The following is a 25,417-nucleotide window of genomic DNA, read 5'->3' as shown; positions in this document are numbered from 1 at the left end:
TGTCCTTCCCCTCACCTAAGATAATTCTTGTCTATGATCCAGTTCGTGAATATCCCTCTCCCTTCCTCCTCACCTTCACAACTATCAAAGAATGTTTTCCTCTGTATTTAAACTTTTTCTTGGGTTCTTACAATGGTGGTCTTATACAATATTTGTCCTGCAACTGACTAAATTCACTCACCATAATGCCTGCCAGCTTCCTCTATGTTATGTTTCATGGATTCATCATTGTTCTTCATCGTTGCATAGTATTCCCTTGTGTGAATATACTGTAATTTATTTATCCATTCATCCATTGATGGGCACCTAGGTTGTTTCCATCTTTTTGCTATTGTGAACAATGCTGCAAAGAACATGGGTGTATATATATATATTCATGTGATGGCCATTATTTCTCTAGGATATGTTCCAAGGAGTGGGATTGCTGGATCATATGGTACTATTTCTAGCTTTTTAAGGAAGCACCAAATTGATTTCCAAAGTGGTTGTACCATTTTACATTCCCACCATCAGTGTGCAAGTGTGCCAGTCTCTCCACAAACTTTCCAACATTTATTATTTGGTGTTTTTTGGATTACTGCTAGCCTTGTTGGGGTGAGATGGTATCTCACTGTAGTTTTGATTTGCATTTCTCTAATGGCTAATGATCATGAGCATTTCCTCATGTGCCTGGAAGCTGCCTGAATGTCTTCTTTGGTGAAGTGCCTGCTCATATTCTTCACCCATTTTTTAACTGCGTTATTTGCCTTTCTGTTGTTGAGGTTTTGCAGTTTCTTGTAGATTTTAGAGATTAGATGCTGATCAGATATGTCGTAGCCAAAAATTTTTTCCCAGTCTGTAGGTTGTCTTTTGACTCTTTTGGTGAAGTCTTTTGACGAGCGTAAGTGTTTGATTTTTAGGTGCTCCCAGCTATCTAGTTTCTTATCTGGTGTTTGTGCATTGTCACTTATGGTTTGTATTCTGTTTATGCCATGTATTAGGGCCCCTAGCATTGTCCCTATTTTTTCTTCCCTTATCGTTTTAGATTTTATATTGAGGTCTCTGATCAATTTTGAGTTAGTTTTTGTGCCTGGTGTGAGGTATGGATCTTGTTTCAGTTTTTTTGCAGATGGATATCCAGTTAAAGAGACTGTCTTCTCCACGTTTAATGGACTTTGGGCCTTTGTCAAATATCAGCTGCTCATAGGTAGACGAATATACATCTGGATTCTCAATTCTGTCCCAGGGGTCTGTGTATCTGTTGTTGTACAAGTACCAGGCTATTCTGACTACCATGGCAGTAAAATAGGCTCTAAAATCAGGTAGCGTGAGGCCTCCCACTTTGTTCTTCTTCAGTAACGCTTTATTTATGTGGGGGTCTCTTCCCTTTCCATATGAAGTTGGTGATTTGTTTCCCCATTAAAAAATGCTGTTGGAATTTGGATCAGGATTGCACTGTATCTGTAGCTTGCTTTGCGTAGAATAGACATTTTCACAATGTTGAGTTTTCCTATCCATGAGCAAGGTATGTTTTCCACTTACGTAGGTGTGCTTTGGTTTCTTGCAATAGTGTCTTGTAGTTTTCAATGTATAGGTCTTTTATGTCTCTGGTTAGATTTATTCCTAAGTATTTTATCTTCTTGGGGGCTATTGTAAATGCTATTGATTTGGTGATTTCCTCTTCGAGGTTCTGTTTGTTGGTGTAAAGGAATCCAACTGATTTTTGTATGTTTATATTGTATCCTAATACTTTGCTGAAATTTTCTGTTAGTTCCAGTTGTTTTCTTGTGGATTGTTTGGGGTTTTCTGTGTATAAGATCACATGATCTGCAAACAGAGATACTTTTACTTCTTCCTTATCAATTTGGATGTCCTTTATTTCTTTTTCTAGCCTAATTGCTCTGGCTAGGACCTCTAGCACAATGTTGAATAAGAGTGGTGATAAAGGGCATCCTTGTCTGGTTCCTGTTCTCAAGGGGAACGCTTTCAGATTCTCTCCATTTAGGATGATGTTGACTATTGGCTTTGTATAAATGGCCTTAATTATGTTAAAGAATTTCCATTCTATTCCTATTTTGCTGAGAGTTTTTATCATGAATGGTGTTGGACTTTCTCAAACGCCTTTTCTGTATCGATTGATAAATCATGTGGTTCTTGTCTTTTGTTTTATGTGATGGATTACATTGATCGTTTTTCTAATGTTGAACCATCCCTGCATACCTGGTATAAATCCCACTTGGTCATGGTGAATTATTTTTTTAATGTGTTGTTGCCTAGAATTTTGTTGAGGATTTTTGCATCTATGTTCCTGAGGGTTACTGGTCTGTAATTTTCTTTTTTTCTGGTGTCTTTACCTGGTTTTGGTATCAGGCTTAGGCTGGCTTCACAGAATGAGTCTGGGAGTATTCCATCCTTTTCTATACTCTAAAATACCTTTAGTAGTAGTGGTGTTAGCTCTTCTCTGAAAGTTTGGTTGAATTCTCCAGTGAAGCCGTCCAGAACAGGGTTTTTTTTGGTTGGGAGTTTTTAAATTACCTTTTCAATCTCTTCTTTTTTTATGGATTTATTTAGTTGTTCTATCTCTGTTTGTGTTAGTTTAGGTAGGTAGTGTGTTTCTAGAAATTTGTTCATTTCCTCTAGATTTTCAAATTTGTTAGAGTACAATTTTTCATAGTATTCTAATTCTTTTTAATTTCAGTTGGGTCTGTTGTGATATCGCCCATCTCATTTCTTATTTGGGTTATTTGCATCCTCTCGAGTTTTTCTGTTGTCACTTTGGCCAGTGGTTTATCAATTTTGTTGATCTTTTTAAAGAACCGGCTTTTGGTCTTGTTAATTCTTTCAATTGTTTTTCTATTCTCTATTTCATTTAATTCTGCTCTAATTATCATTTCCTTTCTTCGGGCGCCCAAGGGCTTCTTTTGCTGCTCTCTTTCTACTTGTTTGAGTTACAGGGCTAATGTTTTGATTTTGGCCCTTTCTTCTTTTTGGATGTGTGCATTTATTGCTATAAATTGACCTCTGAGCACTGCTTTTGCTGTGTCCCAAAAGTTCTGGTAGAATGTGTTTTCATTCTCATTTGATTCTGTGAATTTTATTCCATCCTTAATTTCTTCTATAACCCAGTAGTTTTTGAGCAAGGTGTTGTTCAGTTTCCATGTGTTTTTTTTTCCCCCCCTGCTTTTTCTGTTATTGATTTCTACTTTCATGGCTTTATGGTCAGAAAAGATGCTTTGTAATATTTCAGTGCTTTGGATTCTGTTAAGGCTTGCTTTATGGCCTAATATGTGGTCTATTCTGGAGAATGTTCCATGTGTGTTGGAAAAGAAAGTATACTTGGCTGCTGTTGGGTGCAGTGTTTGGTATATGTCTATTGGATCAAGTTGGTTGACTGCAGCATTTAGACCTTCCGTGTCTTTACTGGGCTTCTTTCTGGATGTTCTCTTCTTCACCAAAAGTGGTGTGTTGATTCTATTATTGTGGCACTGTCTATCTCTCTTTTCAATACTGTTAGAGTTTATGTATTTTGGAGCCCTGTTGTTGGGTGTGTAAATATTTACTTGGTTATGTCCTCCTGGAGTACTGACCCTTTAATCATTATATAGTGTCCTTCCTTATCCTCTGTGAGGGACTTTACTTTAAAGTCTATTTTGTCAGAGATTAATATTGCCACCCCTGCTCTTTTTTGAGTGTTGTTTGCCTGATGTATTTTCTTCCATCCTTTGAGTTTTAGTTTGTGTCTTTAAGTCTAAGATGTGTCTCTTGTAAGCAGCATATAGATGGATTGTGTTTTTTTTTTATCCATTCTGCCACTCTCTCTTTATTGGTGCACTTAATCCATTTACATTCAGCATAATTATTGATAGGTATGAGTTTAGTGCTGTCATTTTGATGTCGTTTTTTGTGTGGTGTTGACAGTTTCTTTGTTCCACTTAATTTTCTGTGCTGAGTCGTTTTTCTTTATGTATTTTCTTTTCCTCTTTTTCATTGTTGTTGATTTTGTATTTGCTGAGTTTTTCTTGTTTTTTAATTTTGATATGTGGGACTGTTAGTTTCCTTTGTGGTTACCTTAATATTTACCCCTATTTTTCTAAGTTTAAACCAGTCTTTTACTTCTTTATATCACTTTGACTTCCTTTCCATATGAAAGATCTGACTACATTTTTTAGTCCCTCTTTTTTGTTTTAATGTTGTCATCTTTTACATGTTGACATCTCTGTTTCCCTATTTCCAGTGTTCTAGCTTTGATTTACTTTTGTGTCTTCCCTATCTGGGTTGATACCTGGTTGCTCTGTTCTGTGTTCTAGTCTTGGGTTGTTATCTGATGTTACTGATTTTCTAATTGGAGAAATCCCTTTAGTATTCTTGTAATTTTGGTTTGGTTTTTGAAAATTCCTTAAATTTCTGTTTATCTGGAAATGCCCTAATTTCACTATCATATTTGAGACAGTTTTGCTGGATATATAATCTTGGCTGGCAATTTTTTTCCTTCAAGGCTTTGTATATGTCATCCCATTGCCTTCTTGCCTGCATAGTTTCTGCTGAGTAGTCTGAGCTTAATCTTATTGACCCTCCTTTGTAGATGACTTTTCATTTTTCCCTAGCAGCTCTTAAAATTCTGTCTTTATCTTTGGTTTTGGCGAGTTTGATTATAACATGTCTTGGTGACTTTCTTTTGGGATCTACCTTAAGTGGGGTTCGATGAGCTTCTTGGATAGGTATCTTTTCATCTTTCACAATATCAGGGAAGTTTTCTGCCAACAAATCTTCAACAATTCTGTCTTTTCTGTTATCCCCCTGTTCTGGTACTCCAATACTCGTAGGTTATCCCTCTTGATAGAGTCCCATGTAATTCTTAGAGTTTCATTTTTTAAATTCTTTTATCTGATTTTTCCTCAAATAAGTTAGTGTCAAGTGCTTCATCTTCAATTTCACTAATTCTGACTTCTATTGCCTCAATTCTGCTTCTCCTATAACTTTCTATTGAGTTAATTCTGATATTTTATTGTTAATCTTCTGGATTTCTGATTGCTGTCTCTCTACGGATTCTTGCAGCCTATTAAATTTGTCATTATGCTCTTCTCTAATCTTCTTAAATTCCTCTATTGTTTTGTCTGTGTGTTCCTTGGCTTGCTCTGCATTTTGCTTGATCTCCTGAAGAGTTCTGTATATTAATCTCTTGTATTCTATCTCCAGTAATTCCAAGTAGTTCTCTTCCTCCGGCAAATTTCTTCGTTTTGGGAGCTTGCTAAAGCCATCATGGTCTGCCTCTATGTGATTTGATATGAACTGTTGTCTCTGAGCCATCAATAAGTTATTTTATGTTTGCTTACTGTGTCCTAGCTTCTTGTTTTATTTTGTTTTGATATGTCCAAATAGGCTGCTTGTGTGAGCCAGTTTGATTACTGGCACCTTTGAAGGCTCTAACGTCCTGTCACCAGGTGGTTAGATCTGTTACTAGGTATGTGAGCCCAGGAGTCCATTTACTTTTCTTTTACGGATTCAGCTCAGGTGTCGAAGTAGTCAGTCACCAAATGTGTGGTTCAGGCTCTCACCTACAGTCCTAGACTGGCATAGGTGATTGGTGTAGGCACAGGTATCTGGCTGCAGTAGGGGGTTGCGCGCTGAGCAAGGCAGGGGGCTGATGGCTGTCCCTGAGTGTCTGGGAGGAAAGCATGTCCCTGTTCCCTAGAGCGCATAGGTGGGTGGGTTTTGCAGCCAGATTATGGGCACTCATTGCTGTTGGCTGTAAGGACTGGGGGGCACCACTTATTCTTGGACCCCTGTCATGGATGGCTAGGTGGCGTGTGTGGAGCCACCAGTCCTCAGGCCCCTGATGTGGGTAGGTGAGGACCCTGCTTAACGGGCAGTGCAGTGTCAAATGTCATGAACCTACCACTCCACCATATAGCTGATACAGTTGAAGTCAGGCTTCAGGTATAGTCCCTGTTGTACTGTGGTAATGAGGCTCTACGCTGTTGAAATGGGCCCACACAGGTCTATGCACGGATGAAAGGCATTCAAAGTCTGTGGACCCCTTATGCCTGTGCCTAGGCAGAGGAGCTGTGCCTACTCTGAGCTCCCAGCTTAGGAGAACTGGTGGATTATTTTTTCCTGTTTGTTAATTTATTCCCTCTCCAAGGCCAGGAGAATGGCTCAGGGCATGTGACGGGTCCTATTTCCAGCCCAGGGGACACAGCAATCGCTGAAGTCAGCCCAAGACCTGGTGCAGAGCGGGGAGGGGGCAGGAAAATTTTTCCCAAAGGGGTTTTTGATCCACACAGTAGGTCAGATGTATGTACTTATCTTTGGCTGATTGTGTGCCACTTTTCACTGGTTCTGAAGGCCCGAGTAGACTTTCTACCACTGGGTCTCTCCCAATGTGGAAAACGTACCCCGAAAACCACTCCTTGCCTCACCGTGCACACCAGTCGATCCAGCCTGAAGGGTGCCGGCTCTCGCTGGGTCAGGTCTGGCAATTCCTCGCTGCTTCTGAGCTGTCTCTCCTTCCACCTGCCACTCAGTCTGATTCCTCAACTTTGCCTTTGATGTTCAGGGCCTCTAGATTGTCATATATAATCGATTCACTTGTTTTTTCGGGTCTTTGTTGTAAGAAGGACCACAGGAAGCGTCTGACTACTCTACCATCTTGGCCCTGCCTCCGTCTGCATCTTCTAAAACAGGAGAAGCAGAATGAATGATAGTGGACCACAGAATGCTGACCTGATGCCAGCAGGATTAAGAGAACACAAGTGTCAGGGCTGTAGAGAGACAGCCCAGCTTAGATTAAAAGGGCAGGGAGTTGAGTCTCAGTGAAGGACACAGGGTCTTAAGATGCTGGTGAATGCACTCAGTCTGGGGCTTCTGGGGACTATGGCTGAAGGGATATTAGGATAGGCTGAGGCCCAGAGAAGGAATCTCTGGAGCCATAAAAGCATGGCTCTTTCTCACCCAGGAACAGAACTGGCACAGAACCTGGCACATAGTAAGTGCTCAGTAAAGGTGACCTGTTCCTATCATATAGTCTCTAGGTGGTGCAAGTGGTTAATGTGCTCTGCTGCTAACCAAAATTTGGAGGTTCAAATCCACCCAGAGGTGCCTTGGAAGAAAAGGCCTGACAATATACTTCTGAAAAAATAAGCCATTGAAAACCCCATGGAGCACAGCTCTACTCTGACACACAAAAGGTTGCCATGAGTCAGAATGAACTCAATGGCAACTGATTTTATTCCTGTCATATCAGTAGCAAAGATGGCTTAGGAACGTCTCTGCAGATGGTTCCTCTGAGGTTCTGCCTGTCCAATTTCTGAGAGGTTTTCTGCCACAGGCCAAAAGTATTATCACTAATCATTTGTGAATTTCACCTGTGATGCCCCAGTCTAGTACCTACCTTTGACCTTGGTCCCAGGGGAGGGAAAATAGGATGTAGGATGGGCTCTGAGGTTATGCAGCTCTGACCCCAGCAGAGTTCTGAGTGTGGCTCCTCTTGCTCATCAACCTTTCTCCCCCTCAGTTCTGGAGGCCTATGACTTGGTCCCAGTCAGAGCAGTCAAGGAGGGGAAACTGACTCTGACCCCTGCAGCAGCAGACGTTTTTGCTGCAGTAAACGCCAAGTGCATGGTCTGGAAGCGCCATGACGATGCAACACTGGAGCTGACCGCCTCCAACACCAAGTATGTTGGTGATAACATCAGTACCAAGGGTGTGGGCAGCGAGCACTGTGAGGACATCACTCAGAACTACAAGTATCCTGAAGGTACTGGGCAGGGAAGGGTGTCAGGCTTCCCAGGACCTGAAACAGCGAGAGGAAAGGGATGCACCAGACAGGTGCAGGCCAGAGAGCCCCAGTCCTTTCTCCATCATATAAATCAGGGTTTCTCATCCTTGACACTGTTGACATTTTGGGCCAGATAATTTTTTGTTGTGGGGCCTGACCTGTGCCTTGTAGGATGTTTAGCACCACCCTTGGCCTCTCCCCACTAGATACCATTACCCCTCCCTCAAGTTGTAACAAACTGCGCCAAATTGAAAACTACTGCTATAAAACAATGCACCTAACATCAAGCCTGGTTCAGTGGTAGAATTTTTGCCTTCCATGCAGGACCAGGTTCAACTGATTTCCAGCCAATGCACCTCATGGGCAGCCACTACCCATTTGTCAGTGGAGGCTTGCATGTCACTATGATGCTGACCAGTGCAAACCCTATGGATCTCAATGGTCCGATCCTCCACTGATCATAGAATGGCACAGAACTGGGCAGGATTTTGTTCCACTGTGTACGGGACCACCATGAATTGGGGGCCGACTGATAGTAGCTGACAACAATAGCAAGCCCAGCTGCCAGAAGACTTGTGATGTTCCCCCTCTTCCTCCTCCTCCTCTAATAACCCCCAACCTGTTCCTCTAAATCAGTTAATGGCACCACTGTCCAACCATTTATCCAAACAAGAACACTTGCACTAACCTGGAGTCTTCCTCCTTCACTGCCCCAGAAACAACCCAACACACACAACACACACAACATATAGCCTTAGAGGTTTGCAAAGCCTTTGTGACTTTGGCATTTGAGCAGAAGTGGGTAAATGAATTTTAATTCTGGGCTTTTAAGGAGCCTTGGTGGTGCAGTAGTTAAGAGCTCAGCTGCTAACCAAAAGGTTGGCAGTTGGAATCCACCAGCTGCTCCCTGGAAACCCTATGGGGCAGTTCTACTCTGTCAAATAGACTTGCTGTGAGTTGGAATCAACTCAACGGCAATGGGGTTGGGGTTTTTTTTGGTATACCTCCTGGAGCAGTGGTGGCACAGTGGTTAATTGCTGAGCTGCTAACCAAAAATGCTGGCAGTTCAAATCCACCAGCCACTCCTTGAAAATTCTACGGGGCAGTTCTACTCTGTCCTATAGGGTTGCTATGAGTTGGAATCAACTCAGTGGCAATGGGTTTAACCAGTATACCTGCTACGGAAGGAGCCGTGGTGGTGCAGGGTTAAGCACTTGGCTGCTAACCAAAACGCTGGTAGTTCAAATCCACCCAGCGGCTCTGCAGGAGAACAGACCTGGAAATCTCCTGTAAAGATTACAGCCAAGAAAACCCTATAGGGCAGTTGTACTCTGTCACTTGGGGTCCCTATGAGTCAGAATCAACTTGACAGCACCCAGCAACAACCTACCTGCTAGGTAAAAGACTTGTTTCTTCCATTCCTCAGGATCTCTTGAAGAAAAAAAGGTGCTGGAGAGAGCTGAGATGGAGAGAGCTGAGATGGAGAGCACTGAGGAGAGAGCCGAGAAGGAGAGAGCTGAGAAGGAGAGAGCCAAGAAGAGAATGGAACATGAGACTGTAGATCGTTTGTACCTGTTTTTGGAAGCACCCAGCTCCCTGCCCCTGAGAGGGGATGCTCAGTTCTTTGTGACCCTGGTTAACCCCAACAACCAGGAGAAGACAGTGCAGCTCACGACTGAGGTCCAGGCAGTGTCCTACAAGGGTATCCTTGCTGCCAAGCTCTGGAGGGAGAAGCAGTCCTTCACACTCAGCACCAAGCTGGGTAAAGCTCTCTTGCTCCACCAGACACCCCCACACACTGGGCACCCCCTGCAGGTCTCCCAAGATGGCTCTATTCCCTGGCATGTGCCCGTCTGCTTCCTCTGTTTGTCTCCCTCTTTGTCTAATTCAATCCTTCCACACATATTTATCGGGCTTGACACAGAAGGAGAAAACAACAGTTCAGATGGGAGTCACATAGGTAAACAGACCATGACGATGGTGTAACATGACAGCAAGGTAAACAGAGTGCAATGTCAGGGGAACATCTGACCCAGGCTGGAGCAGGCTGCCCCCAAATAAAACAGACCTGAATTGGGTCCTGAAGGATGAATGGATGAGTGACAGAAAAGTGAGTCATGGGCATTCCAGGCAGAAGGAACAATATGTGTAAAGGGTCTCCCCTACTCCCTGACTTGCTTATTTAATTGGTCTGGGATGAGGTCCAGGCACTGGTTTGTTTAAATTCCCTGGACTAGAGCAGTTGTCCCAAACTTCACTGCTCATTAGAATCACCTGGGTAAGTTCCAGGCCCAAGCCGCAGCCCAGACCAGTTAAACCAGAAACTCTGGTGGGACACAAGCATCAGGGTTTTTAAAACTCCTCAGGTGATCCCAAGGTGGAGACAAGTTTGAGAATCCATGGACTAGAGCTTTTCTTCGGTGTTACAACAGCCTCCTACCCAGTCTCCCTGCCTCTAGTCTCTCAATCATTGATCCCTTTCCAACGATGGGAGGAATGGGTGGGAGGAGTGGTGTGGGAGCTAGACAGGGCCCAGAGCACACACGTATCTTAGTTCTCTGGTGCTGCTATAACAGAAATACCCCAAGTGTGTGGCTTTAACAAACAGAAATTTATTTTCTCACAGTTTAGGAGGCTAGAAGTCTTAATTCAGGACGCCAACTCTAGGAGAAGGCTCTCTCTCTCTTTCTCTGTCAGCTCTGGGGGAAGGTCCTTGTCTATTTCTGGTTTCTATTCCTAGGTTCCTTAGTGATCATGTGGTATCCTCCCCTCCATGTGTGCTTGCCTGCTTACTTAATCTGCTCTTTTATTTCTCTAAAGAGATTGATTTAAGACACACCCTACACTAATACTGCCTCGTTAACATAACAAAGAAAAACCATTTCCAAAAGGGAAGATAATCACAGGCATTGTTATTGTTGTTGTGTGCTATCGAGTGGATTTCCACTCATGTCGACCAGACAGGACAGAGTAGAACTGCCCCATAGGGTTTCCTAGGCTATAAAGATTATAATTTAAGATTAGATTTAATCTTTACAGGAGCAGATCTCCAGGTCTTTTCTCCTGTGGAGCCATTAGAGGGTTCGAACTGCCAACCTTTTGGTTAGCAGCCAAGTTCTTAATCACTGTGTCACCAGGGCTCCTTAACCACAGGTACAGGGGTTAGGATTTACAACACATATTTTGAGGGGACACAATTCAATGCATTACATTATGTAATGCTTTATATGCATTACTGAATTAATCTTCATTATGTGACTGGAACCATTATTATTCCCATTTTATAGATGAGGAGACCAAGACCGAGAGAGGTTAAATAATTTGCCCAAGGTTACACAGATAATTAGTGGCAAGGTCAGGATGGGGCAGAGATTTAAGCAAAGGATCCAACTTGGGCAGGGAGGAGCTCTCATCCCTGCGGGTGAGGGGATGACAGCAGGCGTAGAAGTCAACAGCTGAAAGTTGGGAATGGAAACATGAGCATAAGAGGATTTGGACTTAATGGCTTCATTTACTTCTGTAAGAGGCAAAGACAAAGGGCAGAGAATGTGAAGGAACTAACTGGGCATATATTCAGCAACTCCTATGTGACATGTTCAGAGATAAGCTCTTCATTTGCAGTATCTCGTTTAACACAAGGCATTCCATGAGGTAGGCATTATTATTAGAGAAGGAAACTGAGGTCAAAAGAGGTTAACTTGTTCTTGCTCACAAGGACCTTTCCACAATCCCACTGAGGCAGCCCACCAATGGTGTTGGAGGAGATGGCAGTGGTGGTGGAAGGTGGGATCTTGAGTGAGTTCAACGTTTGAAATTGCTGTGGGGAATGAGGCATCTTTCTGACTTCATTGAGACCCTAACTTCTTGCGTTGTGTGTGTAATTATTGGTTGTTTCTGGGACGTGCTACCCCTTCACACTGACTCTGCCTGTCATGTGTTTCAGTTGACAGAAAAACCTACAGGCTATCCTTCTCCAGTTTTGAGCAAAACCCACCTGAGAACAGCTTCCTCAGACTGACCGCCATGGCAACATACTCTGAGTCCAACCTCACCCTCTTTGCTCAGGAAGACATCGCCATTTGCAGACCACACCTTGCCATTGAGGTGGGCACGGTCATTCCTGAATCTCTCACTGACTTCCTCTCAGGTCCCTATTTCAGAAGGAATCCGAGCCCCTCAGGGTATAAGCTTCAGAGCAGATGGCCATGGTGCAGAATTACCACAAATCTAGGTTTGAAGCCCCCTTCTCTTGAAAGAGAGGGTTTTTTATATATACTATTAAGGTCTAAATTTTTCAACCTCTTTAGTTGGTTAAGTAAAGATTTCCAAAATCAGGGCCTTCCCAATTGCTGCCTCCATACTTGTAGGGATAATAATAGCTTATGCTTACTTAGTACTTTATGCACATTCCAAAGTACTTTCACTTCCGTTTATTTGTTCTAATAAAAAAAACCCAGCGAGGTGGAACTGTTCCCATTATTCAGATGAGGAAACTGAGTCCTAGAGAGTGACATGCCCGAGAGTATAAAAACAGAAATTTCCAGAGGCTTATGGCCCCTGGTCCAGCCTTCTTTCCACATGTCTACCCTGGCTAAAATGAAGACATGGTTCCTGCCCTCAAGAAAGTTCGGTAAGGGAGACAACATTCGCTCTTCTACCTAAGTGCTTTAATAGAGGTACAAAGTCACTATGGGTTCACTGAAAGGGGATTAATTCCAGCTGGTGGGTTTAGGGAAGACTTCATGGAGGAGGTGACATTTATGTTGGGGCTTGAAATATATGGGTAAGCTTTCAATGCAGAGATGGGGAAAGACCACTGCAGGTAAAAAAGAAGGCTGAGCAAAAACGCCCAAATGAAGGGACCCTGGGGGTGTGCTGGGAATGGGAAAGTATCTAACATAGCTGGGATGTCATGTGGTCAAAGGAAGAACAGGTGAGGCTGGAGAGGTGGGTTGGAGGCAGACTGTGAAGGATCCTGGATGCCAAGCTAAGGAGGTGGAAGACAATGGGAAATCCTCCAAGGTTTCGGAGCAGAGGAGAGCACCATGAGGGATGGTCACTGATGGGTCAAGGTTAAGAGTAAATGCAGGAAGATCAGGTAAAGGGGTAAAGAAGTGGTAAAGAAGTCTGCTGTGGAGTTTGAGTCAGAATGGCAGCAATGAGGAGAGCGACGGAGATCTGTGCTCGCAGCGCCAGCTCCAGATTTTGCCTCTTCCCACAGATGCCAGAGAAAGCAGAGCAATATCAACCTCTTAAGGCCTTTATCAGCATTCCTAACTCCCTAGATGCTCCCATGGAGGACTGTGTGATCTCCATCTATGGAAGGGGGCTCATTCACAAAGAGAGGACCTACAGGTAAGAGACTGCAAATTTCTCGTCCTACTGAAACATCTCAACTCCTCAGAAAGGCAGGGACCCAGGATTAATGACCAAAATGGCCTCTCTCATCCTGGGGCCACCATGTCTACAGGGGAACAGGGGTGAGGGAGGCTGTAGACACCCACGTGACTCTGCTGCCCCAGTTATGCAGAGAGGGGCTGGGTACTAGAGAATATCACAGGAAGGGCTGGCTGTCTCTTGGGTGACCAGAGTTGCATTCTACTGGCGACCACCACAATATAGAATTTTATTTAACTTATTCCTTTTTATTCTCATTCACACCACCAACTTCCATATTTTTCTGTTGGTATGTATATCCTTTTGTTAGTATGCGTTCTTGTAAAATGTGTATTGTTACTTCGTGAGCCTGTATTTTTAACGTATATAAATGATGTTGTTATATCTTTTTATTTTTCACTTGGAACTGTTTTTAAGATTCAACCACGTCTAATCCATTGCTTCTGCTACGTAACACTCCACTTCCATAGTGATGGCATCCAGATTGCCTCCAACTTCCGACACCACAAATAATGTTGCAATGAACATCCTCATCGGAAGGGGGTGTATATACCCAAAAAGGAGCCTGGGTGGCAGAAACAGTTTGCACTCAACTACTAATCTGAAGGTTGACAGTTTGAAACCATCCAGTGGCTCCAAAGAAGAAAGACCTAGTAAACTGCCTCTGTAAAGATTACAAGAAAACCCTATGGAGTAGTTCTCCTCTCACACACTTGGGGTCGCCATGAGTCGCAATCAACTCAACAGCAATGGGTTTATATGTACCTGGGAATGGAACTGCTGGGTCATAGATATGACCCATCAGAACTGTTTGCAGAATGATGCGGGAGCCTACACTCCCTCCAAAAGTACAGGAGGGTTTTTATATTTCTACCTCTCCTCCACTCTTGACAATATCCACTATTCTATTTTTTTTCCAGACTAATAGAAATAATCTCATTATTGTTTTAATTTACAACTCTTCACATATTTATTAGTCTTTTCAATTTCTTCTTCTACTGTTTGTTCATATCGTTTTCTTTTGATGTTCCTGCCTTTTTCTTATTGGTTTGTAGGAGTTCCCTGTATTTTCTAGACATTAGTCTCTTGTTAGTTTTAGATGTTGCAAATACCTTCTTTCATTATGTCTCTTCTCGTTATGTCCACTGCATCCTTCGTTGAATACACAATATACAGTTCAAAGTTCAAGATGCCTATTTCTACTGTTCCTGAGGTCCCTAACAGGTTGTTGGGTTATCAAGCCACTGCCTCTGCCTCATGAAACCAATGAGTCACTCTTGCCAGTTGCGAGGAGGGCCTGCCAACATTCAACTGGAGTCTAGTGGTCTCCCAGATCAACTGTGGAGCAAAGCGCCTTAAAGGAACCTTCATCATTCCCTCAGTTACCAAAAGATCCAGAGGCAGACCAGGAGGTTGCTGACAGGACCCTAAACACCACCTGCTAACATACTGTCATCTTCTCAATATACCCACTGCACCCACTCTACTTAGCAGTAAATGAGCGTTCCAAAACTATAGCTTTTCCAAATACACCCCAGTACTAAGAACTGAACCAGAATGAAGTCACAGGTAATAAAAGAAACAACAGATACAGCCTGGAAGCACTGAGAATATGATATTTTTCTTCTCAATCATGCAATAGCTCAGTGTAGGGAGGCTCTGGTCTTCTATCCCCTTAGAATCACCTCTGTTTTAACAGCAAGGTACTTAGATGTTTATTTCTGCAGAGTCTACCTCTGCTTTCAGCAAGGAAGGGTCAGAGTCACTGGGACCAGCAGAGCAATGAACCTGGGACAAAACTAGCACTTGCTTTTCCTTTATTTCAGATACAAGACTGTGCGGCCTGGACGCACCTTACGCACCCAGTTCCAGTTCACGCCAACGCGTGTGGGAGTCTGGAGGCTCACTGTGGAAATGGACTGCAACATGTTCCAGAACCTAACCAACTACAAAAATGTTACTGTGATAGCCCCTGAACTTCCAGCTTAAAAATCCAGCAGCTCTATCACCACTCTTCCTGACCACCCCCTTGAAGCTACAATCGTAAAGCCAAACACATGTTGGGAAGGGAAACTGCTCATCAGACAAATGAATCCCAATATTCGGGACGAGTAGAAGAGTGACTAAAGCTGGACTAGATTACCATTCATTTCTGTCACCCCAGCTTAAGGCAGCCAGGAACGCCAGTTGTCGCAGAACTACCGGGCCTGAGCAATAAGAAACCTTTGAAAAGGTACTCAGATAAGTACATTCAGATTTCTCGGGTTCAGGGTTTTCACAACCATTTTACTGCTCATTAACACAACAGCTGATAGATAAGCGAAAGCTTCTAACATTTAAGTCATTCTTGTATCTCTGATGAAGTGGAACAATATTAGCTAAAAATTGGATTTTTAGGTAATCCTAAGATTAAACTGATTGTTGCTATTACCCTTAAAGATCCAAAGATGACTGAACAAACTTATAAAATAGACAAGACCTGAGAGCAGAATGAGCTTCTAGATTCAACTACAGATAAGCCTTTATTCAAGTTCTATATTCATTAAGCATCTCATAATTAAAGTCTGAAGAACCATGAATCTGGTCCAGTTAGAGAAATATAAAATTAAGTATATAGAAAATAGGGCCTATCAGGAAAAAAGAAAGAACTGGATTCCTTCTGTACAAACTTATGTTTTTTTTTGCTTTGGCACTCTAGTAGTTTGATTTTAGGATGGTTCCTTCTCTTCATGACACTTGTTAAAAGTACGGAATGGCATTTTTAAAAAAAGTAAATTAAAACTCATTTGGCTTAAGGAATTTCAACCCAATACAGACTACTCACTCAAAAGAATAAGTGCAGTTGCTGACTATCCCTAGAGAGATGGTGGGGACGTGAGCACAGCAGATGTGGAGAATCACACCTACAGAAGGAAGAGGAACAGCATTAGAGGTGGGGGATCCTGTAGTACAACTCAGGCCATCAGAATACTCATCATTACAAGTGGGACTTGCTTTCCAATATGTGATCTTCCAGACTGATGCAGAAATAGAATTAAGTGATGATGATTTTGTAAAAAGACTAACTGAAAAGGCTCTTAAAATTATATAAACTATCTATATATAAAATTTTTTTTAATTTATAAAAATTTGGTATTTACATTTGTGGACACATGTACTATACAACAAAGAGAACAATGTAAGCGTGTATAAGGAAAACAAACTTGTTCATCAGGGTGGACAAACCTAAAAGATGAGCCCAAAGCCAAAAAATAATTTTAGAGGATCAAGTAACCTGGAATAATATTCAAAACGGCTTACTGATTAAGAGTGATGTGATATTATATAACATGCTGAAGTATTAAGAGGAGTTAGAGAGCCATCTTTTCTAAATAGTATTTTTGTTCTAAATATACTTCGGATTAGAATCAGATCTTTAGACCCATAAGCCCAAATGAAAGCAATGTTCTAGTCTCAACCCACTGTATTTCTGGTAGAAAGAAACTTCGGAAGGGTACTCATTTAACCACTGGCAGGTTACTATTTTATTGAAATCATGAGCACCTTTAACAAAAAAACAACACACTTTATTGCAAATAGGAAATGCATGAGGCAGCTTCCCCGGGATCTCTGAGGCAATTCAAGAACACATAGTCATGCAATTATCTTTTCCATCTAGCACAGAAAAATATATCACACTCCTGTGGTTTATAAATAATAGCCAGTCTGGTCTAACTAACAACCTTGGCAATAGTATTTCTTGTTAAGTATAGACAGGGACTCTCTTTTGATCCAGAAAGCATTCTGACCCCATTTTAAAAGCACACATCAGCTCCTGGCTGTGTAACAATGAGAGAGGAAGAGATAAGGAGAGTACAAACGAGCATGACAACTCATAACTCAAGTTCACTCTGGGTGAGCTCCTTGATTCTGTTCATGCAATGATCAACAGCGCTAATGAGTAAAGGGATCCAACTATCTTCTGGTTGAGGGGTCGCATGACTTGCTCTGCAAATGGAATGGGGAAAAGAGAAGTTAAATGTATGATACCATGGAGAAAAGCCCTAAACCCAAAGAAAGTACAAAGGAAATTATAAGAAAAGGCAAGTTTCTTTGCAGAAACTCAGCTACTCCCAACTGAAGTTGGAAGAAAATCCCACACCCACCTTCTTTCACTCTGTGAAACAGGGGTATGGAAGTCAAGAATGGCTGGAGGCAAACCTAGAATAATCTCAAAGAGCTATTTGGGGTAAAATCCTCATACTCACTTTGTAATTTCAAGTGCCTTCTTTAAAACAGATACAAGTTTTGCAGACTAGAAAAGAAACAGAAGTTAATCACTCTGAGCCCTACCATGCAAAGAAAAGGAGAGCTAAAATATTAAAATGACTCAAGTAATACAAACCATAAAAAAAGAATCTTGAAGGAAATATGCAAACACAAGAATGCTGATTAGGCTATGGCAGGGGGATTATGGATTCTTTTTATTTAGCAAAATCCTTTATTATTATATTTTTTTGGTTGTTGTCATTGAGAATATACAGAGCAAAACATACAACAATTTAATTTTCTACACGTATAATTAGTGACACTGATTACATTCTTTGAGTTGTGCAACCATTCACACTCTCCTTTTGAGCTGTTCTTCCCTCATTAACAAACTCACTGCCCCCTAAGTTCCTACCTAATCTTTCAAGTTGCTGTTGTCAATTTGATCTCATATACACAGATCTTAAAAGAGCATAATGCTCAAGGCATACCTTTTTTACTAGTTAAGCTAAACTACTGTTCAGTTTTAAGATGACTTCAGGGGTATTACTGGTTTAAGGTTTAAACATTATCTCAGTATCTACTCTTTTTTTTTTTTGTCGTCATTGTTGTAATATATCCTTCACACAACTTTTGCCAATTCAGCTTTTTACAGGTGTAAACTTATTGACAGCAATTACAATAATCGGCTATGCAACCCTACCCTTAATAGTTTTAGGGGTTCATCCACCCTCCATGGCCCTAGAGTCCATGTGAATTTGAAATTCTGTTCTGCATTTTCCTCCCTTACATCAGAATTCTTCCATGGAATATTTGATCAAAGTGTTCAGTAATGGTACCCAGGCACCATCCAGCTTCTTTCAGGTCATGGCAAAGGAGGCAGTTTTTCATGGAGGCAATCAGCCACACATTCCATGTGCTCCTCCTATTCCTGACTCTCCTTTCTGTGTTGCTCCAGGTGAATAGAGACAGATTTTTGAGCCTCGGATGCACACTTGCAAGCTTTTAAGACCCCAGGCACTATGCAACGAACTAGGAGGTAGAACAGAAGCACTAAATGCATTATCAGGCCAATTACCTGGGATGTTGCATGAAACCATGACACTAAATCTCCAAATGAAGGAACCAAACCCCATGAGGTCTTTGGCTGTACATAAGCAGCCTCAGCAGTATTTTTTTGTATTTTTGTCACTGTTGTAAATATACCTTTCACACAGCTTTTACCAATTCAACTTTTTACAGGTCTACAACTTATTGACAGCAATTACAATAATCTGCTGTGCAACCCTACCCTTAAATCAATGCAATTCTTCCATCACCCTTAACTCCCCTTTTCCCCCTCCCTCCCCCACTGGTAGCCACTAATAAACTCTGTTCTCTATACATTTTCCTTTTCTTGGATTTTTATATAAGTGAGGTCATACAATATTTGTCCTTGTGTGATCGGTTTATTTCACGCACCATAACGTCTTCAAGCTCCAACCATACTGTAGCATGTATCAAGACTTCATTTCTCTGACACGGTAAAATATTTGATACATATTGAACTGTAAAGTGTGAATAGAAGAGTGTATACAATAACACCTCAACCCCACAAACAAATAATCATCACAGAAAAAAGACTGGATAAAAATACTGGCTGACAAAAAAAAAAAAAAAAAAAAAGACTTCATTTCTCCTACTGGCTGAGTAGTATTCCATTGTATATATGTACCACATTTTGTTTATCCATTCATCTGCTGAAGGGCATTTAAGTTGCTTCCACCTTTTGGCTACCGTAAATAGTACTGCAGTAAACACTGGTATACAAGTCTCTTTTTTAGTCTCATCTTTCCAGTCTTTTGGGTATATACCTCAGAGTGGAATTGCTGGATCATATGATAGTTTCAATTTCTAGTTTTCTGAGGAAATGCCACACTGTTTTCCACAACGGCTGTACCATTTTGCAGTCCCATCATCAATAGACAAGAATTCCAATTTCTCCACATCCTTGACAACATTCTTTTTTTTTTTTTAATCTTAGCTATGGGAGTGAAATGGTATCTCACTGTGGTTTTGAACTCCCATCTCTCTGATGTCTAATGGCGCTGAACATCTTTTCATGTGTTTGGTGGCCATTTGAATGTCCTCTTTGGTGATATGTCTATTCAAGTCCTTTACTCATTTTATGACTGGCGTATTTGGCTTTTTGCTGTTAAGGTGAAGTTTTATATACATTTTAGTTGTTAGATTCTTTTCAGATATGTGGTTTCCAGAGATACTCTCCCAGTCGGTAGCTTGACTTTTCACTTTTTTTGTAAAGTCTTTTGATGAACAGAAGTTTTTAATTTTTATAAGGTCCCATTTATGTTGTCTTTAGCTGTTTGTGCTGTTATTATTATATTACATAATCCACTGTTGAAAGCTAGGCCTGACAGGGTTGCCCGTTTGTTCTTTTATGAATTTTATGGATTTAGTTTGCACAATTAGGCCCTTAATCCATTTTGGATTTGTTTTTGTGTATGGTGTTAGGCATGGATCTTCTTTCATTTTTCTGCATGTGGAAATTCAATTTTCCCAGCACCATTTATTGGACTCCTCTTTCCCCACTGAATGGACTTAGTACCCTTATCAAAGATCAGTTGTCCATAGACGTGGGTGTTTATTTCTGGACTCTCAACTCTATTCCATTGGTCTATGTGTCTATTGTTATACCAGCACCAGGCTGTTCTGATTACTATAGCTGCATAAAAAATTAAAAAAAAAACAAAACCCCAATCCATTGCCATCGAGTTGATACCGACACACAGCAACCCTATAGGACAGAGCAGAACTGCCCCATAGGGTTTCCAAGGAGTGGCTGGTGGATTTGAATTGCCGATCGTTTGATTAACAGCCGTAGCTCTTAACCACTGGGTCACCACGGCTCCATAGCTGCATAGTATGTTTTAAAATCAGGAAGTGTGAGTTCTCCTACTTTGTTCTTCTCTTTCAACACTGTTCTAGCTATTCAAGGTATCTTGCCATTGCATATAAAGTTAAGAATTAGTTTTTCTATTTCTGTAAAGAATGCTGTTGGAATTCTGAACAGGACTGCACTAAACCTATAGATCATTTTGGGGAGTACTGACATCTTAACAACATTAAATCTTCCAATCCATGAACATGGAACATCTTTCCATTTATTTAAGACTTCTTAAATCTCTTTCATTAGTGTTTTATAATTTTCATTGTATAAGTCCTTCATGTCTCTGGTTGAATTTATTCCTAGGCATTTCATTCTCTTAGATGCTATTCTAAATGGAAATGTTTCCCTAATTTCCCTTACACATTGCTGGTGCATAGAAACTCACCTGATTTTTGTTTGCTGATCTTGTACACTGCAACTTTGCTAAATTCCTCTAGAAGTTTTCTTGTGGACTCTTTGAGATTTTCTATATATAGGTTTATATCATCCACAAATAGAGATAATTTTACTTTTTTCCAATCTGGATACTTTTTATTCCTTTTTCTTGTCTTATTGCTCTGGCTAAGACTGCTAATACAATATTGAATAGAAATGTTTAACAACAAGCATCCTTGTCTTGTTCCCAATTTCAAGGGGAAAGCTCTCAGTCTTTCTCCATTAAGCATAATGTTGGCTGTTGGCTTTTCATATATGCCCTGAAAAATATCGATGAATTTTCCTTGTACTCCAATATTCTTTAGGGTTTTCATCAAGAAAAGGTGTCGGATTTTATCAAATGCTTTTTCTGCATCCATAGAGATGATCATGTAGTTCTTTACCTTTGTTCTATTGATGTGGTGTATTATGCTGATTGATTTTCTCAGGTTGAACCATCCCTGCATTCCTGGAATAAATCACAGTTGGGCATGGTGTATGACTCTTTTAAAATGCTATTGGATTCTGTTCGCTAGCATTTTATTGACGATTTTTGCATCTATATTCAAAAGAGATGCTGACCTGTAGTTTTCTTTTCTTGTAGTGGCTTTGTCTGGTTTGGGTATCAGGGTTATATTTACTTCATAGAATGAATTACGAAGTATTCCTTCCTTCTCTATCTTTTGGAAGAGTTTAAACAGTACTGGTGTCAATTCTTCTCTAAATGTTTGGTAGAACTCCCCAGTGAAGCCATCTGGTCCAGGACCTTTTTTTCCTTGGGAGGTGTGTGATCACTGATGCAATCTCTTCACTTGTTATAGGTCTACTGAGACTTTCTATTTCCTCTTGAGTCCGTCTGGGTAGGTTGCGTGCTTGTAAGGATTTGTCCATTTCATCTAGGTTATCCAGTTTGTTTTCATACAGTTGTTTATAATAGTCTGTCATGATTCTCTTTATTTCTATCTGGTCAGTTGTAATGTCTCCTCTTTCGTTTTTTATTTTGGTTATTTGCATCTTTTCTCCTCTTCTGTTGGTCAGCTAAAGGTCTCTCAATTTTATTGATCTTTTCAAAGAACCAACTTCAGATTTTATTGAGTCTATTGTTCTTCTGTTTTTTTATTTTATTTATTTCTGCTGTGATCTTTGTTATTTTCTTTCTTCTGGTAGGTTTAGGCTTAGTTTGCTCTTCTCTTTCTACTTCCTGGAGTTGTTGAGTTAGGCTGTTAATTTAGTATTTTTCTTCTTTTTTTATGTAGGCATTTATTCTTACAAGTTTCTGAGTACTGCCTTCGCTGCATCCCGTGAGTTTTGATATGTTGTGCTTTGATCTTCACTTGATTCTAAGAAATATGTGGTTTACCTTTTGATGTCTTCCTTGACCCATTGGTAATTTAATAGTGTGTTGCTTAATTTCTGTATGTTTGTGTACTTTCCAGGTTTTTTTCTGTTATTGATTTCTACTTTCACTCTATTGCGGTCAGAGAAAACACTCTGTATGAGTTCAATCTTTTTAAATTTATCAAGACTTGCTTTGTGACTTAAGATTTGGTCTATCCTGGAGAATGACTTGTGCACTGGAGTGTATATTGTGCTGTTTTGGGGTGGAGTGTTCTGTAGACGTCTGTTAAGTCTAGTTTGTTTATAGTGTTACTCAGGTCCTATGTTTCCTTGTTGATCTTCTTTCTAGATGTTCTGTCCAATATTGAAAGTGGTGTATTGAAGTCTGCAACTATTACTGTAATACTATCTATTTCTCCCTTCAATTCTAACAGTGTTTGCTTTATATATTTAAGTGCCCCGGTGTTGGGTGCATATATATATATATAAAATCTTCTTGATAAATTGACCCTTTTATCATTATATGTCCATCTTTATCTCTTCTGACACCTACTTTGTTTGATATTAAGATTGCCACCCCAGCTCTCTTTTAGTTATTATTTGCATGGAATATTTTTTCCACCCTTTCACTTTCAAACTATTTGTGCCCTTGGGTTTAAGGTGTGTCTCTTGTAAATGGCATATAGTTGGATCATGTTTCTTTATCAATTCTGTCATTCTCTGCTTTTTGATTGGAGCATTTAGTCCATTTACATTCACTGTAATAACTGATATATAAGATTTTAATTCAAAAAAACAGAAAAAGGAACAGTGTAACCTCAATTCCTCCCAACTGCTAACAGCTCAGACTATAAAGCAGAGATAACTGACTTTTTTAAACCCACATATAGAATTTTAAAAGCATCAATATCAAGATAACATGGAAATGTACATACACCACTAGTATAACATAAGACACACATACAGTATATATTTTTAAATCAGTACAGTAGATATTATGTTATGGATTAACTGACAAAGCACATGGCTAAAGATGTTTATTTATTAGGAAGTCAATTTTTAAAAAGTTGATGTCCAAAGAATCCTATTCTACTTCAAGGTGTTTGCACATTATGAAGATAAATTTGATGAGTCTAATTTCCACTATCTAATTTATCAAATATTATTAGAACTACTTAGTTTAAATTATAAAATATAAGCCAACTGGAAGTTTTACTCTCTTTCCAATACCATTATGGTTACGAACTTGAGTTTATAAAAATAAGAAAACACAACTCTCCAGCAAAGGGCACAGCACTTAAAAGAAAACAATAAAATTGCACGTTTAAAGAGCTTGGTGGTTAAATCAAACAGTATATTTATATTAGAACCAAGTATGTTGCTGGAATACTTATTTCTGCCTAGACTAGAAATTAGAAACTGTGTCTTCAGGTTGAGAGGTTCTTGAAACAGTGTGGTAATTAAGACTTTCGTTTCAAAGCTACATTTTCTAAGGTCTTTGGGTTTTTCTAAAGGGTTCCCCAAGTGGTTATGGAGAAGAGAACTATCAAAGCTGATGGCTATAATAATTAAACTTCAGCAAATATTTATCAAGCACAAATAAATGCAAGAATTAGGACAGTCACTTTGTACTTTCATCCAAGTGTTACAAATAAATATGTACCCTATAGCTTAGATGAAAAACTAGTGATCAAGGAATTCTACAGATTAAGTCTGTAGCTATTCCCTCAAAGTAGGTACTTACGTTGATTCGCACAGTCAGGTGGCACATAGGTGGATATATGCTCAGAGCCAAATCATCCACGCTAAGAGGAAAAAGCAAAAATAATCATTAACAAAAAAGGAAACAAAACTCAGTTGGTTTCCAATACACAGCTAAGGATGTGACTAGTGAGAAAAAATGACTGTCTCACAGATGTCTTAAATTGGACAAGCAGGCAACCAATATAGAAATCAATTCAACAAGTACTTACTGAACATATACATGTCCCATTTCACTAGGAAGCTGGAGGGGAAAAACTCCTTTGGTCATAGGAATAGGACATAATTAATTCAGTAAAAATGTGAAGCTCTGAAACCATCAATTTAATAACTGATAAATGTTAAGGCTCATCACAGGAAGACAAAATCACTGGGTAAAAGGTACCTTTACCTTTACTCTGGTGGGCACTACTTTAACCAAGTGATCAAATTTAATATCAACAAAAATGGGGCAAACTCTCATGGACAGGAAGACTTAACATCGTGAAAATGTCAGTACTACCCAAAGCAATCTACAGATACAAGGCAATCACAATTCAAATTCCAAGAGCACTCTTTAACAAGATGGAGAAACAAATCACCAGCGTTATATGGAAAGGGAAGAGGCCCCGGGTAAGTAAAGCATTACTCAAGAAGAACAAAGTTGGAGGCTTCACACTACCTGATTTTAGAACCTATTATACAGCTACGGTAGTCAAAACATCCTGGTACTGGTACAACAAGAGACATACAGACCAACGGAACAGAATTGAGAACCCAGACGTATATCTATCCATCTATGAGCAGCTGATATTTGACAAAGGGCCAAAGGCCATTAAATGGGGAAAAGACAGTCTCTTTAACAAATGGTCCTGGCATAACTGAATGTCCATCTGCAAAAAAATGACGAGATCCATACCTCACACTATACACAAAAACTAACTCAAAATAGATAAAACATAAACGATAAAGATCATGGAAGAAAAAAATAGGGACAATGCTAGAGGCCCTAATACATGGCATAAATAGAATAAAAACCATACCTAACAATGTACAAACACCAGAAAAGAAACTAGATAACAGGCAGCTCCTAAAAATTAAATACTTATGCTTATCAAAAGACCTCACCAAAAGAGTAAAAAGAGAACCTACAGACTGGGAAAAAAAATTTGGCTAAGACATATCCAACAAGGGTCTAATTTTTAAAATCTACAAAATACTTCAACACCTCAACAACAAAAAAGATAAATAATCCAATTAAAAAATGGGCAAAGGATATGAACAGACAACTCACCAAAGAAGATATTCAGGCGGCTAACAGACACATGAGGAAATACGATGATTAGCCATTACAAAAATGCAAATCAAAACTACAATGAGATACCATCTCACCTTGATAATACTGGCACTAATCCAAAAAACAGAAAATAACAAATGTTGGAGAGGTTGCACAGAGACTGGCACTCTTTTTATTTTATTTTATTGTACTTCAGGTGAAGGCTTACAGAACAAATAGTTTCTCATGAAACAGGAGTACGCATGTTGTTTTATGACATTGGTTAACAACCCCACAACAT

At 40.2% G+C, this 25,417-nt stretch overlaps 2 protein-coding genes across 5 annotated transcripts in view; one reads left to right on the top strand and one right to left on the bottom strand.

The window, feature by feature from the left end:
* EPB42 (erythrocyte membrane protein band 4.2) overlaps nt 1-16,628 on the top strand; it is a 33,087-nt gene extending 16,459 nt beyond the window's left edge. For 2 of the 3 annotated variants that reach the window (XM_023735203.1, XM_023735205.1), the window contains 5 exons: nt 7,493-7,735; nt 9,183-9,518; nt 11,700-11,860; nt 12,978-13,111; nt 14,980-16,628. In XM_023735203.1, coding sequence (XP_023590971.1) covers nt 7,493-7,735; nt 9,183-9,518; nt 11,700-11,860; nt 12,978-13,111; nt 14,980-15,142 — 1,037 coding nt within the window. In that variant the 3' untranslated portion in view covers nt 15,143-16,628. The other variant, XM_023735204.1, reaches the window with a different exon arrangement.
* A 25-nt stretch (nt 16,629-16,653) lies between these two features.
* CCNDBP1 (cyclin D1 binding protein 1) overlaps nt 16,654-25,417 on the bottom strand; it is an 18,980-nt gene continuing 10,216 nt past the window's right edge. The window contains exons 9-11 of one of the 2 annotated variants that reach the window (XM_004380677.2): nt 23,845-23,905; nt 17,401-17,447; nt 16,654-17,140 (exon numbers count right to left, since the gene is read on the bottom strand). In XM_004380677.2, the coding sequence (XP_004380734.1) occupies nt 17,026-17,140; nt 17,401-17,447; nt 23,845-23,905 (223 nt within the window). In that variant the 3' untranslated portion in view covers nt 16,654-17,025. The remainder of the gene's footprint in view (nt 17,141-17,400; nt 17,448-23,844; nt 23,906-25,417) is intronic. The other variant, XR_002824754.1, reaches the window with a different exon arrangement.

This window comes from Trichechus manatus, unplaced genomic scaffold, assembly GCF_000243295.1.
Source record: "Trichechus manatus latirostris isolate Lorelei unplaced genomic scaffold, TriManLat1.0 scaffold00076, whole genome shotgun sequence".
In the NCBI taxonomy this organism is placed as follows: domain Eukaryota; kingdom Metazoa; phylum Chordata; class Mammalia; order Sirenia; family Trichechidae; genus Trichechus; species Trichechus manatus.
The sequence above is the reverse complement of the archived record's forward strand: the minus strand, read 5'-3'. Positions and strand labels throughout refer to the sequence as shown.